Source organism: Haemorhous mexicanus, chromosome 10, assembly GCF_027477595.1.
Source record: "Haemorhous mexicanus isolate bHaeMex1 chromosome 10, bHaeMex1.pri, whole genome shotgun sequence".
Classification (NCBI taxonomy): domain Eukaryota; kingdom Metazoa; phylum Chordata; class Aves; order Passeriformes; family Fringillidae; genus Haemorhous; species Haemorhous mexicanus.
In genome coordinates this window covers 25,779,820-25,798,486 of record NC_082350.1, presented here as the reverse complement: position 1 = coordinate 25,798,486, position 18,667 = coordinate 25,779,820, and the positions used below count along the sequence as shown (strand labels likewise).

General features: G+C 46.0%; 1 protein-coding gene across 3 annotated transcripts in view; it reads left to right on the top strand.

Moving 5' to 3' along the window:
- MME (membrane metalloendopeptidase) overlaps positions 1 to 18,667 on the top strand; it is a 32,967-nt gene that overhangs the window by 10,844 nt on the left and 3,456 nt on the right. For 2 of the 3 annotated variants that reach the window (XM_059855894.1, XM_059855895.1), the window contains exons 7-22: positions 98 to 216; positions 910 to 975; positions 3,606 to 3,740; positions 5,038 to 5,139; positions 6,682 to 6,818; positions 6,914 to 7,007; positions 7,656 to 7,784; positions 9,226 to 9,324; positions 9,836 to 9,916; positions 10,564 to 10,667; positions 10,842 to 10,900; positions 12,886 to 13,005; positions 13,253 to 13,386; positions 14,338 to 14,403; positions 16,485 to 16,580; positions 16,984 to 17,060. In XM_059855894.1, coding sequence (XP_059711877.1) covers positions 98 to 216; positions 910 to 975; positions 3,606 to 3,740; positions 5,038 to 5,139; positions 6,682 to 6,818; positions 6,914 to 7,007; positions 7,656 to 7,784; positions 9,226 to 9,324; positions 9,836 to 9,916; positions 10,564 to 10,667; positions 10,842 to 10,900; positions 12,886 to 13,005; positions 13,253 to 13,386; positions 14,338 to 14,403; positions 16,485 to 16,580; positions 16,984 to 17,060 — 1,618 coding nt within the window. The remainder of the gene's footprint in view (positions 1 to 97; positions 217 to 909; positions 976 to 3,605; positions 3,741 to 5,037; positions 5,140 to 6,681; positions 6,819 to 6,913; positions 7,008 to 7,655; positions 7,785 to 9,225; positions 9,325 to 9,835; positions 9,917 to 10,563; positions 10,668 to 10,841; positions 10,901 to 12,885; positions 13,006 to 13,252; positions 13,387 to 14,337; positions 14,404 to 16,484; positions 16,581 to 16,983; positions 17,061 to 18,667) is intronic. The other variant, XM_059855896.1, reaches the window with a different exon arrangement.

Sequence of the window (18,667 nt, the reverse complement as noted above, 5' to 3'; positions counted from 1 at the left end):
GATAACCTCTGCTTATTTCCTTTTAGTTAAAATATCTAAATTATTTAATTTGTTGCTTACTAAAAAGAGACACTGACTATACCTTCCACTTGCTTAGGTACTGCTTGGACAGCTGAGACAGCTATTGCACAGCTCAACTCCAGATATGGAAAAAAAGTCCTTATTAATTTTTTTGTTGGCACAGATGATAAAAATTCCACTGCACATATCATTCACGTAAGTCTGCCTGGGTGCCATGGCCTTGTTGATCACAAAATAACTGGAAGCACAGACATAAAAGTTGGTAAGGAGGAGCATCAGTGATCTGAATTTGACCTGAGTACTTTGCAGATGAGTTTGTGAATTAATGTAGTTTCCAGCTGAGACTGGGTTTCAGAGTTCCCTGCCTGTTCTCCAAGCTGACAACTTTGTTCTGTGTGCTCATGCACTGTTACTGCCATGGGACAGGAATGACAGAGACAGAAAGGTCATCTCTGAAACCTGACCATCCAGACAGGGCAGGAGAAGGTCTGCTGCCTGCTGGGATGCAGCAGTCAGAGCAGCAAAGGGCCGGTCTCTCCTGCCAGGGGGTGGATGGAGCTGTGAGCACCTCTCCTGCAGGGATTTCAGAGATGCAGGAGAGCCTAGCTCGTCTCTGGGCTGTTCTGTCATCTGTGCTTCACCTGTTTTCACACGGGCTACCAGTGCCTTGCAGGGTTCAGCAACGGGAGAAGAAAAAGATTGGAAAGAAAACCAAAAAGTTTAACGAGAATTAAAGTAGTTAAAGGTGGGCAACAGGATGAGCAAGGAACACCCTGTGGCCAGAAAATAATGTGTCCAGTGAAGCATCAGCACCTGTAGTTCCCAAAGAACAGAGCAGTGCTCTGGCATTTCCCTCAAGCACTTCTCGGTTTTTCTTTGCCTTTTCAGATCGACCAGCCTGGGCTGGGGCTGCCTTCTCGGGACTACTACGAGTGCACGGGGGCATACCAAGAGGTGAGGGGCAGCTGGCACACCCCTGGGGACAGTTCTTGTCCTGTAACCTGTATTTTCAAGGCAGCTCCTTGACTTTTTAAGACCCCTTGGAAGGAGATAACCATGAAACAATTTAGCTTTGTTACAGAGCCTCACGGCTGGATCAAGAGCTGTCCCCTGACTGTCAGAGCTGTATTTAGGCAGAATACAAGTGGCCATGATCAGCCCTGTTCTGTCACTGCAAAAAGGAGGTCACTTGTGAGCTGTGACCGACTGGCAGCAACTGCTGCAGGTGAACTGCTTCCACCAGGAACAGGCTTGGGAAGAAAAACAGAACATTCAGAACCAAACAGACACTTTGCTGCATGAAAGATCTGAAAAGATCACAGTCTCCTAGACCAACTGCTGAACACAAACACAGCAACAAAAGAATGTGATACCATAGAAATGGCTCAGATACCTGAAACCTCACATGGTCTCCTTTAATTCTTGTTTGCTCATTACTTCTGCGGGTCTCATTAACCTGTTAGCACTGACACTGTATCCCTGTTGCTAATCTTGGATGTGCTGTAAGTCCTTGAGAGCTGATGGGTGTCTGTGCTGAAGTCATGGAGCTGAAACTGCTACCACAGTGACCTTTAATTAACCACATTCCTTCTGTGTAATTAAATGCAGAAGCAATGAGAAAGCGTGCAGGCCATTTGGGCTTTGTAGGTATTTTGCTGATGTGCCAACAGTTAATAGTGATTACATTTAATTGCAGATCACATGCTCATTAAGACAATCATCCATCTGAACTGCTCTGTTCCTTGTGAGATGGCCTTTAGGAGCTGACTCACACTGCACAGTCTGCACCTGCCATGTGTTAACTGCAGCACTGAGAGGCAATTCCTGTCCTCTGACCTACCTGAGTATCAGCTCTGCACTGTTGGAAAGCAGAGGAGGAAATACTGTTGAAAAACACCTTTATCACTGGCAGGCAGGCTCCCAGTGTCCTCCCAAGGACGACTGCTCCACGCCAGAGCTGTTCCCTCCCAGCCCCTCTCTCCTGCTCTTGGCTCTGCTTCCTGCTGTTATTCCACTCCAGGAGCTGCTCACAGCAAAATCACCTCTGCCTCCTGCCCCTGCCAGGCCTCTGCCCCCAGCAGCACTGCCCACCCCAGAGCTACAGGTGGAACCTGCCAATTAGATAATTTTGAAATATTTTTCTCTTGTAAGATGCAGGATGGCTCTGCTCACACAGGAGTGATTCCAGTGTCTGAAGTTTCCACTGAAATTGCTGAGACTATTTATACAGTCCAGATGAAATTAGCTGGCTTAGTTCTTTGCTACCTGGCTTCAGAGCTGCACTTAGCAGAAAAATCAAGTCACTGATTGGTTCCTAAAAATCTCTGTTAATTACTGGTTTGAGGTAATAGCTATATTGAATTTTATGATGGCTTTCACAGTGCTGGTATGCACTGCCTTTTGTGACTTTAGCTGTCAGTGGTTTCATGGGCCTTTCTCTTTCTGAAGTGATCCCTCCTGCTTGTACTTGGCACGGGGAGTTGGCCCTTTGGGCTGCTGAGCCCTGTCCCTGTCCCTGTCCCCATCCCTGTCCCTGTCCCTGTCCCCATCCCTGTCCCTGTCCCTGTCCCTGCTGGCAGCTCTGTGCAGGCAGCCCCAGGTGGGCACAGCCCCAGGTGGGCACAGCCCCAGGTGGGCCCTGCTGGCAGGGAGGGTGCCCAGGAGGGCACAGGGAATGGCTGCTCACATGGAGCACTCATTAAGGAGGTGTGTCCCCTGCCCTAGGAGCTGAATGTACCCAAATACTTCTCTCAGTAAAGCCGATGGCATGCACACCTTGTTAATCCTAGCTTTAATCACTGCTTTGGTAGGTTACATTGCATAAACCAGATTTATTATTTGATACTTGGTCCAGCACTTTTCATGGTTTTTTTTTTTGCATTGAAAGGGAATATTGAAAACAGCATTTCTGTTGATAGAAAAATGACTGTGACTTACCAAGGAAGAATTAGAATTACAAATAATAATGGAATTGCAATAAAACAGAGATTCCATAAAATATGACGACACCTTAAGATATCTGGCTGTGGGACATTTCAGAGAAATTGCTGCTGTATTTACATTCTTGTCATTACCGAACTCTTCAATGTTAGGTTTCATATAAATTGTCTGTAGTATACCCAACTTTGCACACAGCAACATGAGTTCTGACTGTTCAAGGAGCACTGGGGGAGGTTCTGGCAGTGCTTTTCCCACAAAGCAAATTCCCTCGGTTTATGTTCCTGGGAACACAGCTCTTTGGAAATGGTATTTTTGGAGGTTGTAATTAAAGTGAGCTAGAAAAAACATGGGTGATGGTTTAAATATGGACATACAAATGTCTCATTCTAAATAATGAAAACAGTGCAGTTGTTGGGAGTGTTCAGCTTTGAACAGTGCTCCAGTTACCCAGCAGTGCTCCATCAGGGAATGCTCACAGCTAAATTCCAGTTGTGACCTAACAGTATTTCTGATAAAATTGACCTGTTTAAATAAGGAATGAAGAAGTGTAGTTCATAAAAATGAAGATGAAATCTTGAAGATAATCAAGGTGTGCTCTCCTTGGAAGAGTTTTCTCTTTAAACTGTTCCTGTTTTTTCCTGCAGGCATGTTCTGCCTATGTTGATTTCATGACTTCTGTAGCTAAACTGATCCGACAAGAAAGAAATATTTCTGTCAATGAGAGTGAGATTTCTGAACAAATGAGAAGAGTTATGGACCTGGAGAAAGAGATTGCCAATGTAAGAAAAACTTCTTCAAACTATCCTTTAAATATCTGACTTTTTTCATAATACCTAAGAGAGCTGACTGTAAAGTGAGTGGTTAACTTCCTTGCTGGTGCTGTTTTGTGGGAGTAGAAATGCACAGAGCCTGTTACACCTGAAGGAACAGCTGTGTCCTGGGAGGAGCAAGGGAAAGTATTTGAGGCAGCTGTTTTCCAAACAAGAAAATGTTTTATCCTGATGTGCTCACAGAAGCCCTGCAAGAGCAGAGAGAGACAGACTTGGGATTTGGTTAATGTGGTTTAGAGCGTGAGTTTTGGGAGATGCTTTGGGGCCTCTCCTCCCTTTGTCCTGTTTCCCTGTGGGCTGCTTGGATCCCAGAGCAGCAGATTCCCAGCCCTTGGCCTGCTGTGAACACAAAGTCATGTTTGTGCTGCACAAGCTGCTCCACAATGCTGATTGTTCCAAGGGCATTTTTTACCAAACACTGTTCTCCCTTAAAAGAAAAGGACAAAGGAAAAATAATATGAATTTGACTTTGGAGAAATAGTGAGGGTTTGAATGTGCATGGAAGGCATTCATGAGCAAACCATGGCTTATTATTATTAACCATTGCAGCAGGACCTGAAGCTGAGGATGACCCTGAAACAGGCTGAATACATACTTTATAGCTTCAGCTAGGTCACATACTTGGGAAAACCATTTATAGAAACTAAAACCATCTGATTGGGGTTTTCTTCGTGAGAAACACACCTCTGGGCTTGGATCAGAGATGGGCAATTATTTTCCAAAAGGGAATTCACTGAAGAAAGGCTTTAAAGAGCAGTATGAGAGGAGCTCAGCCTGCAGTGTCCCTGCAGCAGCTGCTGCTGGTGGAGTCCAGCTGGTGCTGGAGAAGCTGCCACTGCCTGGGATTTTAACCTGTCATCCAAAACTCAGCATCAGCCTGGATGTGACTGGAGAGAGCTGGCATTGTGCTCTTGGGAGTTTGTTTAAAAAAACACAGAAAAACCCCACTGAATGCACAATAGAACAGGAAAGAGGAAGAGGAAGAGAAGGCTAAAAGGAGGCTTGGCAAAACTGATTTTTCAAAGCACTTTAAAAGGGTAAAATCTGCTGCTGGGGATGCAGATGTTGAACTCAGCAGTGCAAACTGGCAGTGCCCAGAGCAGCAGAGAGCTGTGTGAGCTGGGGGCTGTGCCTCCCCAGCAGTGCCCAAAGAACACACAGGGCAGCAGTGCACCCTGATCAGAACCAAAACTCCTGGGAACTCACTCAGTATACTCAGTAATTTTCTCCTGATTAACTCTGATAGGCAACAACAAAATCTGAAGACAGAAATGATCCACTTCTGATGTACAATAAAATGACCTTGGCAGAACTCCAAAAGAACTTCTCACTGGTAATCAATAATAAGGTGAGTGATCAATGACCTGGTATTTTAACCTCTAATTTATCACTGATGGGGTTAAACAATGAAGCCTGGATTTTTTTTTCTGTTAAAGACATGACATATTTGCAATTGAACAGGATCCCTGATGGGCACAGTCTTACCTGCTCTTCTGATGACACTGAACTGTATGCACATTCTGTACCCACTGCTTCTCCTAACCTGAAGGCACATCTTCCCATTTGCCTCAACATAAAAAGATGGAAAAGTACAAAAGAAAAAACATTTCCAGTGGGAGGTGTCTCTGCCCGTGGCAGGGGGTTGGAAATAGATGCTCTTTAAGATGCCTTCCAACCCAAACCATTCTGTGACTCTCTGATCCTGCTCCTTATCCTCATGGGTTCAGGGCCCAGGACTGAAATCCAGCCTGTAGCCACCAGCTGGTTCAGGAGTGTTCAGTGAATACTCAGCCCCACTCTTGTTTATCCAGAGCTGCAGATTCAGAACAAAAATCCAGTTTGTCCAGCACTGCCTCTGTAATTACTGCTCCCAGGGCAAGGAGCAAGGAGCCCGGGCTGTCAGGCCCAAGAAACAGGACAGTTCTCCACATCCCTCCCACTGCAGCTGCCCCGGGATGGGTCAGCTCTGCTCTCACCCCGAGCCATGAGCTGTTTGTGCAGGGCAGCCTTTAACTCATGGCACAGAGAGCAGCTGAAACCAGCCCGAGCTTTGCTAACACAGCTCTGTCTCCCCAGGAACATAATGTTGTACTGAACATGGGCAGTTTCTATCCTCATGACTTTTATTGAGGTTTCTGAGGCCAGTGAGGTGCAATGAAACACTGTTATTCCTGGCACTTTTTCATATTCACTGCAATTTTATTGACTTTAATTCTCTGACAGTTCCCTCCTGCCTGGTTTAATTGGTTTCATAATTCACAGTCTCCCACAGGTGTAGTTGGTTACCATTACAGTCATCCTGTCAGAAAACAACTACTCCTGTCATGGAATGGCATTGCCCTGGTTATTATTAGTGCCTGGGGGGTGCTGCAGATCAGCACTAATTTAAATTTATTCCAAAATGCTCTAAAGACACTTGATGGGAGTTGTAATGTCTAAGGATAGAACAGCAATTATTCCCAAGATTAGCCTGGAGTTTGCTGCTTCTCTCCCAGACCTGCAGTGACTGTTCCTGAAAGCTTATCTGCTCTCCTCAACTACTTCCACTTGTCTGATGGAAGACATTACCTCTTCCAATAAACCTTTCCAAAGATACAGGCAGGGAAAAATCACCAACACTTTTTAAAGTAATAGAACAGAAACTTTAAAAATTAAAAAAAAATGTGCTAGCTTGAAATCAAAGCAATTTCTCTACCCTTTCTGCCAAATACCCCTGTATGTTAACAACATTTTTAGAGCCATAAATGATCTCAGGCCAGCTATAATTACAATGACCCCATTTATAAGTAGTGCAAATATTAGGGAAACTGAAGGCAGAGCAGCTGTGTCATGCAAACATACTCAAACTGTTTATGATCGAACTATATCCTAACGCATATTGATTTTCCAGGAGTTCAACTGGTCAGAATTCATAAATGCCATCATGTCAACTGTGCAAATCAACGTTGACAACACGGAACACGTCATTGTTTACGACCCTGACTACCTGCTCAAGCTCAGGTCCATTCTCGTAAACTACTCCTCCAGGTAGGTGTGTTAAGTATGGTATTTGCATTTTCTTTCCAGGAAACTTAAAAAGCCTCAAAACATCACCAGCTTATTGTCGTTGTTTTGTAAAACAGAGACCTTCAGAATTACATGGCCTGGCGGTTTGTCATGGATCTTGTCAACAGCCTCAGCCGGGACTACAAGGACACGAGGAACGCTTTCCGTAAGGTGCAGAAATTCATCTCTCCCTAAGTTTTAATGATGGCTTTTGTCAGCCACAAAAGATAGGTTTTTTATGCAGGTGTAGCAAATAAATATGTAATGTCTTTTGGATTTTGCACACAAAAGCCAGATGTGTTTGCTGAGCTTCTGTTGGAGTGTATCTATAATTTATGGGATTTATGCCTGATAGCTGAGTGGATCTGAAAGCACTGCTCTGGTACCTGGTCTCTTGTTTTTCTGAATCGAAATTAATCCCCTTTTTTGGTATCAGAACAGTCACAGTTATTTGCAAGGGATTGCAGTTCTGACTGACTTGTTAGAAACTCTTCATCTTCCAAAGGAGCATATTCGAGGCAAACATTATGGCCCCAATCTTGCTTTCCAGTCATTTGATCCTGCTGCTAGCTTAGTGCTTTTAAGGAAATGCTGAGCAATTTCAGCAACTGGACACGGAAGTTCTTTGTATTCCCACACAGAACTTCTCCCTCTGTGAGAGCTTTCCCAGTGATCCTCCCGTTGGAGAGTGAGCCCAGCTAAGTGCCCCGGCCGGGGATGGACGGGGTGTGTGCGTGGAGGTGGAGGAGCCCCTGTTTAGCCCTGTTTAGCCCTGTTTAGCCCTGTTTAGCCCTGTTTGCCCTGCTGTGTGTCCCACAGGCCCTCTATGGCACCACCTCCGAGAGCGCCGTGTGGCGCCGCTGCGCCAACTACGTCAACGGGAACATGGAGAGCGCCGTGGGCCGGCTCTACGTGGAGGAGGCCTTTGCTGGGGACAGCAAGCACGTGGTAAAGCCCTCAGCCCCTCAGCCCGAGCGTGTCGCCCTGGTTTTTTAAGATTTTCTAAGCCTTCTGATGTTTACATTCTTGTAACGAACCTTCTCACACACTTTCTGTAAATAACTTATTGTTTTGCATTCTTTTGTAAAAGAAGAGGAATTTCATAGACTGTTGGTTTGTCCAGTGTCATTGGAGAGGTGGCACTGTCATCCTCCATCCACTGTCACTTTTAGAAATCTATAAATGTTAGAGTCAGAAAATAATTTTCCCTTTTTTCACCTTGAGAACAGCAGAGGTGTGTGCACCCGTGTTGTTTTGTGTCCTGCAGTGACACGAGTGCACTTCATCAGGGGCACTAAGTATTTAATCATACTCTGTCTAGTCTTTTATCCAGTTTTCACAGGAGAAGGTACCTCCATCACCACCATGAGTAACAGGAGCCTCCTCGAGCCAGGTCGCATAAGCTCGTGGAGGTCTATTACTCACCTAAGATAGCTCAGCTACCTTTGGAGGCATAAAAATAGCAGGATAGCTTCTGTTGCAGTGTTAGAAACAAAAAGGTTTAATAAAAGGCAAAATAACAAACAAAACAAAAAAACCCGAGCCAAGTGCAAGAGGTTTTTGCTGCTAGTAAGACACCTCACAAAAGCGATTAGTTTCTTTGTTCTCTTCTTTTTCTAGTAAATTGCCTAAGCAAGACTTTTTAGCTTCTATCCAATTAGCTATCCTTAAGTTTGAAGTGAAGTCCCTTAAGCCTATAAAGTAGCTTTTTCACCTAATCGAGGAAAAAAAACTTCTACGCCTCTTTCCTCTTCAAAAAGACAAAGAACAGTTTTGTCAGTCTGTCAACAAAAAGCACATTCCTACAGCCATGCACTTCCTGACACAGCTTTGGTTGCACTTCTATTACAGCCTAATCAAAGTGGGCTTGACTGTCGAGTTTTTATTGAAGTGTAAATAACGGTTATCCCAAAGGTTTAAAAATGCAAGTTTTACCAGGGTACAGTGTGAAATGGGAGGCCTGCAGGTGCACAGCTGGAGGGAGGAAGCCCTGCCTGCTCTCTGAGCCAGGTGCATGGGCAGCTGTGCAGGAGCCCATCCTCACATCCCAGGAGCTGCACTCGCTGGCACCAGCAGCCACTGCTGTTCTTTGAGAGTGACACCATTCACATCCTGCCACCACTGGGCACAGGGGCAACTCTCTTCACCTCCAGCCACACAGAAAGTTCCTCAAAACAGACCTGAAGTGAAGCCTTGGTTGACTGCCATCACCACTGGAATCCTGGTGTGAAACCTCCCGTTTTTGGGCTTGGCACAAACACAGTGATTCCCTCAGATGCACAACATGCAGCAGGGCAATGTCTGCCAGGTTTTGCAAACCTGCATGACTGAACTGCATGGCCCCCCATCTTACTCTGGGGGTTTGTAACATTCTGGTGTTTTTTTCCAGGTTGAAGAAATGATTGCAGATATACGTGATGTTTTTATAAAAACCTTAGATGAACTTCCCTGGATGGATGCAGAGACCAAAAAGAGAGCAGAACAAAAAGTAAGTTCTGTCTGAAATATTGGTAACGTGTAGTTCTATAAAAGTCAGTATTTCAATTGTTTGTCCTGACAAAAAATAAGTAGTAACTTCTATATTATAACTTCTACATTGCAATACAAGCACATTTGTTGTTATGCTTATATAGGCACAGCAGTTTAGGATTCCAAGGGAAGGGACCCCTGGAGATAGGCACACAAAATAGGAAGAATCTGTCTGCAAGATTCAGACCTTTCAGGCAAATCGGTGATTAAGGAGCTAGATAATGAATATCTACAGGAAAACAATGCTGAAAATGAGAAGGAATGATTCCTGGTGATTTGACCAGACATTAGGAGGACCAGGACAAAACCCATAAACTTGTGCTTTCAGTGAATAAAAAATTTAAACAAAATCTATATAAAATTAACATCCTGCGGCTTCTGCAGTGGCTTCCACACTGCCTTTCTTATATTATTTATTATTTAAAAACATGGCTGGATTTGCTATGGATATCAAATTCCCTTGTCCCTAGGCAAGAGCAATTAAAGAGAGGATTGGTTATCCCGATGAGATCGTGACAGATAATGACAAGCTCAACAGTGAGTACCAGGAGGTAAGTGTGCACAGCAGGCAGGAGAATTAGAAAAGGGTTTTCAGAGAAGAAAAGGGTCCTTTGCTTTCCTTGCCCCACTGACCCGTGTGTGCCCAGCTGCAGGGGGAAGGGAGGAGGTGTGACCAGCCAGCCTGGTAGGGATGTGACACGCAGATGTGCCTGGCTCTGGTGGCATTCCAAGGACACGTCCACATTCTCTTGGATTATGTGAGGGCAAGCAGGGAGCCAGTGGTGTTCAGTGCAGCATTCCATCTGGCACAGACTGGCCCAGCACTGGCTGCAGTGCCTGCACAGGCACAGAGCTGACTCTGTGCTTTGTCTGAGGTGGAACTGCTCCTTACCAAACTGGCAGCTCCAGGGGTTAAGGGCAACGCCAACAATTGCTGAACTCCACTCAAAATATGTCTGGAAACAGAGAATGAAGAGCTCTGGAAAAAGTACCCAGCTGCTAACACAGATCCAGCCACAATATCAACTCTGTGATGTAGCAGAGCTCTGCAAACCAAGCTCTAATTGTAGACCAAAAGATATTCTTAGAAATGTGTTGCTTAGCTCATCATACTTAAGACTAGATTTTCCTGATCCGTGTGTCTTTTATCCCAACTCAGTAACACCACCACTAACTCCTCTTCCCCCTTTCTTTTTAGTTGAACTACAAAGAAGAAGAATACTTTGAAAACATTATTCAAAATTTAGTATTTACCCAGAAGAAAAGGTTGAAAAAGCTTAGAGAAAAGGTGGACAAAGAGGAGTAAGTAATTAATAATACTCTGTCTAGTCTTTTATCCAGTTTTCACAGGAGAAGGTGCCTTCCAACTTCAAATATTCTATGATTCTGTTACACAGTTTCTAGGCTTATTCTAGCAATCATTAATGTTGCCATTAACAATTGAAATACTAATGTTTATTCTTCTGGTGTTACCAGGTGGATAAGTGGAGCTGCTGTTGTCAATGCTTTTTACTCAGCAAGTAGGAATCAGATAGGTAAGGTTTATCTATTTTTTTTTTATAAATGTATGTATGTACTTTTAAAGGAAGCGAAACGATCTTGTTATAACAAATTTGAGTATAAAGATTCCTAATGTCAGCCTGGCCAAAAGCACCCATGGGAATAAAAAGCCCTGTCCATTGTGGCTTAGATTAGAACCACATGGAGGCCCCAAGGTTTCTCATCTTGTGAACCATCCCAGCTCCCTTCACAGTGCTGCAAGGCTCACAAGAGTCACAAAACATTTCACAACATTAATTATGCTTCTCAGTATTTCTGTCACGTCCATTCTGCAAATAGTGCTTAAATTTTAGTCATCCAAATGTCACAGACTGCAGTGTCCTTTCTAGGCCATCAGTGAGGTACTGTGATCCCCTCGTTATTCCTTAAAACAAGTCTAAAAAAATGGAAAAGCCTTGTCCTGCAGGGCTCTGCACAGAAATGAAACAAGATTATTTCTTGATGTGAGCAGTTAGCTCTTGACTGAACAGTTAACACAAAAACTTCCAGAAGGCTTTGTTTAAAATAGCTTTGTTCAGTAATTTGTAGGAAAGGAATCATGATGTGGAAGACTGAAACTGGTGACTGGCAGTTACTGTGAGTCATAAATTCTTACCTCATCCCTTAACTATGGCATGCACAGGATAATTAAAGCAGTCTGATCTTTAGAGTGATGTTGGAATTAGCTTAGAACTAGACTTTCAAAACCCCTCTAAAGAGCAGTTCTGTGCATGGTGTGTAGGGAACCTGGAGCTCTGAGGCTCCATCTGGGTGTGGTGTGACCTGCTCTGCTCCATCAGCAGTTCAGACCGTGAGGAACCCACTGAGCTCCCGAAGAGCAGCTGAGCTGCTGCTGGCCAGGTGTGCTCCCCAGGAGCACCTGGCTGAGGCTGCACAGCCCTGTCCCCATCCTGGGGCAGAGCTCCCACTGCCAGCAGCTCCAGAGGTGGCTCCTCTCACTGCTGACCCCGTCTGTGCTCCCTGATAACAGACACAACAGTGGGGCATCCATTCCACAGCAAACCAGCACTGCACTGGGGTTGCTGTGGCAGCAGCTCGGACGCAGCACAACTGGCTGATCTCTAACCTGTTTGCTACTTTCTGGTTTTCCCATGGTTCTTTCTCGTCCTGAAAGAAAGCCCTAGCACCAAACTGGATTTATACTGAACTGCAAGAAATATCAATCTTCTTTCTTTTGCTGTGTGAGAACTGTCACCCAGTTCCTTCTGTCTGTTTAAGTTGTGTAGAGCCACATCCACCTCCTTCCCAGGGAGAATTAAAACTTCATATTGCAGAGGCAGCAGGGAGACAGGAAAAGGCCTTCAAGATACTAAGTGGAACTGAATATTTTATAGTATTTTATTACTCTTCATTTATAAAAAGATCAGAACTGCAACATGGTTTCTTTTTAAATGAATTGTTTTGTAGAAGGAGCCTAGAAAAATGAGCAGAGAAGTGGGTAAATGGAACTGCTTTGTTCCAGTTCTTTTATTGACAGCTTGGCCTATTTTTATTGATTCTAGTGGGAGTTACTTGTATTTTCAAGGGAAGAATAAATTCCTGTCTCTGAGATTGATTTGTGATGGAATGATCAAATAATCTATTCTTCTTGGGGGACACCCTCCCACTTCTCACAATGTTGTGAGGTTTGTTCAAGGATGAGACTGAAGTCTGTGAATGCTAAGTGATGTAAATTGGAACAAACTGCTTTTTCCTGCAGAGCAAAAGAGTAACAAAGCAAAAGCTGCTCATGATTTTGGAAGTGTCTGAAGAGGGGGGTGGTTCTGCTGCTCTGTAGCTCCTGTCCTACAGCATTCCCATGTGTCAGTCACTTGTTGCTGCTGGGAGATGCCAGGGAACGGGGCGGTTTGGGTTGAAGCCCGTAACAGTGGTCTGGCCCCACTGTAGCTGCAGGGGAATGGGGCAGGGCCTTAACTGTGCTGTGGCTTCCTTTTCAGCCTTAAATGTGCTTCCTTTTCAGTCTTCCCTGCGGGGATTTTGCAGCCCCCTTTCTTCAGTGCCTCCCAGCCCCGATCTCTGAACTACGGTGGCATCGGGATGGTCATCGGGCACGAGATCACGCACGGCTTCGACGACAACGGTGAGGCCCTGAGCTGCCAGGGGCAAAACACCAGAGCTCAGGGTGTCTGACATGCTCTAGTGCTTAATCCTTCCAGGGAGCACGTCAGGGGGAGATGAATTTCCATTTGTAAGATGAAGTCTGGATTTCTGAGGTGTTACAGAACTGCTCTCCCAAGAGCACAGTCCAAAGTCTTGCTCGCTCCCCTCCCCGCTGCACCAAGCCCTCTTTTCTTGTATAAATAATTCTGTTTAACTCACTGTTACAGGCAGGAATTTTAATGAGAACGGAGACCTCGTGGACTGGTGGAGTGAAGAGTCAGCACGGAATTTCAAGGAGCTGTCCCAGTGCATGGTGTACCAGTATGGGAACTTCTCGTGGGACCTGGCAGGTGGACAGAACGTAGGTCCTGTGCGGGGAGCTCCTGCTTTGATGGGACAGCCCTGCTCACAGTGCCACGTGGAAGGCACAAGAGGTTATTCCTCTCAATTCCACTGGCTGCCGTTTTACAGCCTGACAGTATTCCATCACACAGGACAGGGAAAAGATAAAACTCCCAGCCCTGAGGTTTTCCCAAAACGTGTGTTGAAGAGTGGGGACTCAGAGAGAGGCCAGTAAAAACAGAGAAGAAAATTTCAGCATATTGTGCTGCCCTTTTAGTCACACATTAAATTCAATCAAAGGATGATTCTAGATTTTGCAGCTTTGACTATCATTAATCAGTATGATGAACTAAAGGTTACAATAAGGATTTTTTAAAAATAGAATGAGAGGTTTCCCATTATCAAAGCTTCATTATCTTTGGTACTATTTGACTAATTTAGGAATACCTACTAAATAGAGAATTTCTACCTATCTGGCTACCAAGAAGCTACTGAACTTGCCTGCTATACCAAAAATACCTTCTAGCAGGTTTGCTGATGTCTGTTAACAGACAATTTCAGCAGTTTGGAGTTTGAATTTTAACTTGTTCTACAGACTACAAATTCTGTCCACTTCCTCTTACTGGAACTGTGGTAAGAAACTGAGGATTAAAGACAAGGAGAAAAGAGGAAGGATAAATGAGCAATGACTAAGTAGCAGAAAATCTGGGTAAGAGATACAGAGCTGAGAAAGTTGCCTGGAGGGGAAGGAAGGGGATTAGAAAAATAATCGTATCTCAAAACATGGATTTTGAGACAAGGGACATAAAGAGTTTTCAGAGATTTTAACATAATCTTCTGCTAAACCTTCAGATTTTAAGGTATTTCTTGCCTTTAGAAACTGGAAAATGCACAAAGTTTGGTGTTACAAGTCCAGGATGAGGTTTTTTTTTATTTTCAGAAACCAAGATCTTTCCTTTCTATTTTACAGCTGAGTGGAATCAACACACTAGGAGAAAACATTGCTGATAATGGGGGTGTGAGACAAGCATACAAGGTAAGAAATATCCATTTCTCTATTTTAGCTGAAACTGTCAGAGATTAAGAAAATCCGTTTCAGAGCCTTGGAAGAAGAAACACAATTTCTGTGTTAGGGACAGGACCAGACCTACTGTGCCATCAAGACCTGGATTAAAGCCACTGGCCAGCTGTGGTATTTCTCTCATCCTGTTAATCATGTCAGGCTACAGATTACCTGCTCCTAGGGAACTCTTTTTCAATTTTTTTTCCCCCTTTGTGAATAAGGAATGTGTGGAATGGAAACATTCACTGGCTCACACTTGGACCATGACCTAAAGAAAGTGCTGATACCAGCAGCTGTCTGGCTGTCTTTTTCACCAGCTTTTCCAGGAAGGAGGGGGCAGGATGACTTTCTTCTGACCCATAGACATAAACACTTTGCTTTTCATCTTGTACAGGTGCCTTGTGCCCTCTGTACTGGTATCCCAAGATTTCAGAGACACTGGGCTCCCTGCACTAAGCCTTCCAGAGGAGCTGAATGCTTTTTGGCGTTGCTTTGCTCCTCTTCCCCAAGCAGCTGCTGGAATCCCTAGGCTGGCCACTGTTGAGACTGGCAGTCAGGGAGACACAGCTTCTTTTTGTGAGCATGGCCTGGAAGAGAGTAGCCAGTCAGCTTCTCTGTCAGCTTTCCTTGTTATTCACAAATCTGATGGCTGCAAGCCTCAGCAACATGATCCTCCTTCTCCTTCCCTGAACACCTTCTGAGGCAAAATACTCAACACTTGACAACTGAGTGCTGTCACTGCCCCACAAAGAGCTCTGGGATGCACGGGCCAACTCACACTTCTCCAAGCTCTCACTGGAAACGGACATGTTTGAGGGCAAAGACAATTATTAATGAGAGTTTAAGGAATGGTTTGGAAGCCTAAAAGAGGCATCAGGCTTATTAGATTAGTCTGATCTTTGGTTACTGGAATATTTGTGCAAAGTACAAAGCCATGAAAGGGGATACGCTTTCTGAAAGGAATGGGAGTAGCCAGAAAAATTAGGTCAGAAGTATTAAAAATTATTATGACATCACATAAACAGTAAAAAAAGGTCCAGAAGGAATCTTGAGAGGTCAGTATCCCACCGCCCTCTCCACGCAGGTAGAACCAAGCCCTTCTGCCTCCCTCCAGCCTCCCAGAGGAGCATTCCCACTGCCTCCTCGTGGCACTCCCAGTGCCACCACGGCTCTGCCTCCAGCACTGCAAGCACAACAACCTGCTCTTGTTCTCCTGTGACCTTGCACATATTTGAAGACTTACATGCTTCAAGGCCCAGACTTCTCTCCTTTAGACTAAACAAACCCAATTCTTTCAATCTTTCCTCATAGGTCATGTTTGCTGGACCTCTGCTCATTCTTGCTGCTTTCTTCTGGACTCTCTCCAGTTGGTCCACATCTTTCTTGAAGGGCAGTGCCCAAAACTGGACAGAGCACTCCAGCTGAGCCCTGGCCAGCGCCGAGTGGAGTGGAAGGATTACTTCATGTATTTCATATAAGCCACCCCTGTTTACACATCCCAGTACAACACTGGCCTCTTTTGCAGTGCTGTGGCACTGCTGGCTCTCGTTCAGCTGCTATCCATGGAAACTTCCAGAGCCTTTTCCATGGACCTGCTATCTGCTCATTCCTCAGCTGTGCTTGGGCAGTTGATTGGCTTGACTCGTGCGTTGCTTTGGCACTGACCTCAGGCAGAACATTTCTGCAGCATCTTTCATCAGTGATGAGACACCAGCGACACATCGTTTGACACGTCCCCATAAGAAATATGAAAGCAGCTGTTCTTACTATGGCAAGGTTTTAAAGCCTTCTGCAATTCACTTTAAAAAACCCAAGCCCCAAGGAACCCACAGCGGGAAAAATCTCTTTTTCATAATGCAGCATTAGATAATTGATAGCACAGTACTAAGAAATGGCCCTGTTGTCTTCTACTTCAAGGTGGCACCTGTGGGGTGGATGGCCAAGGGAGGCAATGATTAATTATGTCAAAGAATCCGTGTTCCTCCTTGTCATCATTTCATTTGGGCTGGAAAAATGCTGGAAGCTGTAACATTTCTGCTCACTTCATTCTACAGGCTTATGAAAACTTTGAGAGAAAACACGGAAAAGAAAAACTTCTTCCTGGTCTCGACATGAACCACAAACAGCTGTTTTTTCTGAACTTTGCACAGGTATCCTTTACTTCTTGCCTGAGGGCTTTGAAAACCACTTGACATTACAGTTTAGCAGCAAGTCAGAACAGGCTGACTCCCTTGGGCTAACTAAGAGCTGGCAGAGCTGCAGAGCTGAGCAGTGTTTACTACAAAGCAGTGAAAATAAAGTCTTGTTAGGTGATTTTTATCTTCCCTAAAGAAATTAATTCAGCCACTTATAAGCCTGGTAGGAAGTGCCTTGAGCCCAAGTGCCTTTGTCTGAGGACAATGACGTACTTTTTTAACAAAACGCACCCTTTTTCCTTTATGTTCTAATGTGGAATTTATTCTCATGAACATTAGGTATTTCACAGTTAAATGGCAGCAGGTCTCTTCCTGTAAAATCTTGGGCTAATGGTGCTTTTCTTTGTTACCTGTGCAGGTGTGGTGTGGGACGTACAGACCAGAATATGCAGTGAACTCCATCAAGACAGACGTGCACAGCCCAGGCAGATTCAGGTCAGCAGAGCCAACACCCCCAGAGCAGTCCCGAGGTGTAACCCCTCTGCAGCACAGGATCTTTGTGGGGGAACTGAAGAGACCCTGCCAAGGGCTGGGCTGCCCTTCCCAGGGAGCTTAACCTGCACACACCTACAGGCACAGCACACTGGGGCTGCTTAGGAGGAGACAGACAGGCTGGGCTCTCCCTGTCCCTTCCAGCACTGCCCAAGCAGGCAAAGCCCTTCCCAGGCAGCTCCACAGGCAAAGGAAGACGTGGGATCATTGTCTCATCCTTGAGAAGATCCAGCTAAATTCTGTACACATGGTGCAGCTCTAAACAGCCCCCAGCACAAGACACACAGCCCATCACCTGGCTGTCCCTGTGTGACTGTCACTGCAGTCCCAGTGACCGTGTCTGGGATCCAGGGCTCTGTCACTGCACAGTCCCAGTGACCGTGTCTGGGATCCAGGGCTCTGTCACTGCAGTCCCAGTGACTGTGTCTGGGATCCAGGGCTCTGTCACTGCACAGTCCCAGTGACTGTGTCTGGGATCCAGGGCTCTGTCACTGCACAGTCCCAGTGACCGTGTCTGGGATCCAGGGCTCTGTCACTGCACAGTCCCAGTGATCGTGTCTGGGATCCAGGGCTCTGTCACTGCACAGTCCCAGTGACTGTGTCTGGGATCCAGGGCTCTGTCACTGCACAGTCCCAGTGACCGTGTCTGGGATCCAGGGCTCTGTCACTGCACAGTCCCAGTGACCGTGTCTGGGATCCAGGGCTCTGTCACTGCAGTCCCAGTGACCGTGTCTGGGATCCAGGGCTCTGTCACTGCAGTCCCAGTGACCGTGTCTGGGATCCAGGGCTCTGTCACTGCACAGTCCCAGTGACTGTGTCTGGGATCCAGGGCTCTGTCACTGCAGTCCCAGTGACCGTGTCTGGGATCCAGGGCTCTGTCACTGCAGTCCCAGTGACCGTGTCTGGGATCCATGGCTCTGTCACTGCAGTCCCAGTGACTGTGTCTGGGATCCAGGGCTCTGTCACTGCACAGTCCCAGTGACCATGTCTGGGATCCAGGGCTCTGTCACTGCACAGTCCCAGTGATCGTGTCTGGGATCCAGGGCTCTGTCACTGCACAGTCCCAGTGACCGTGTCTGGGATCCAGGGCTCTGTCACTGCACAGTCCCAGTGATCGTGTCTGGGATCCAGGGCTCTGTCACTGCACAGTCCCAGTGATCGTGTCTGGGATCCAGGGCTCTGTCACTGCACAGTCCCAGTGACCGTGTCTGGGATCCAGGGCTCTGTCACTGCACAGTCCCAGTGACTGTGTCTGGGATCCAGGGCTCTGTCACTGCACAGTCCCAGTGACTGTGTCTGGGATCCATGGCTCTGTCACTGCACAGTCCCAGTGACCGTGTCTGGGATCCAGGGCTCTGTCACTGCACAGTCCCAGTGACCGTGTCTGGGATCCAGGGCTCTGTCACTGCACAGTCCCAGTGACCGTGTCTGGGATCCAGGGCTCTGTCACTGCACAGTCCCAGTGACTGTGTCTGGGATTCAGGGCTCTGTCACTGCACAGTCCCAGTGACTGTGTCTGGGATCCAGGGCTCATCCCCAAGTCCCTGGCT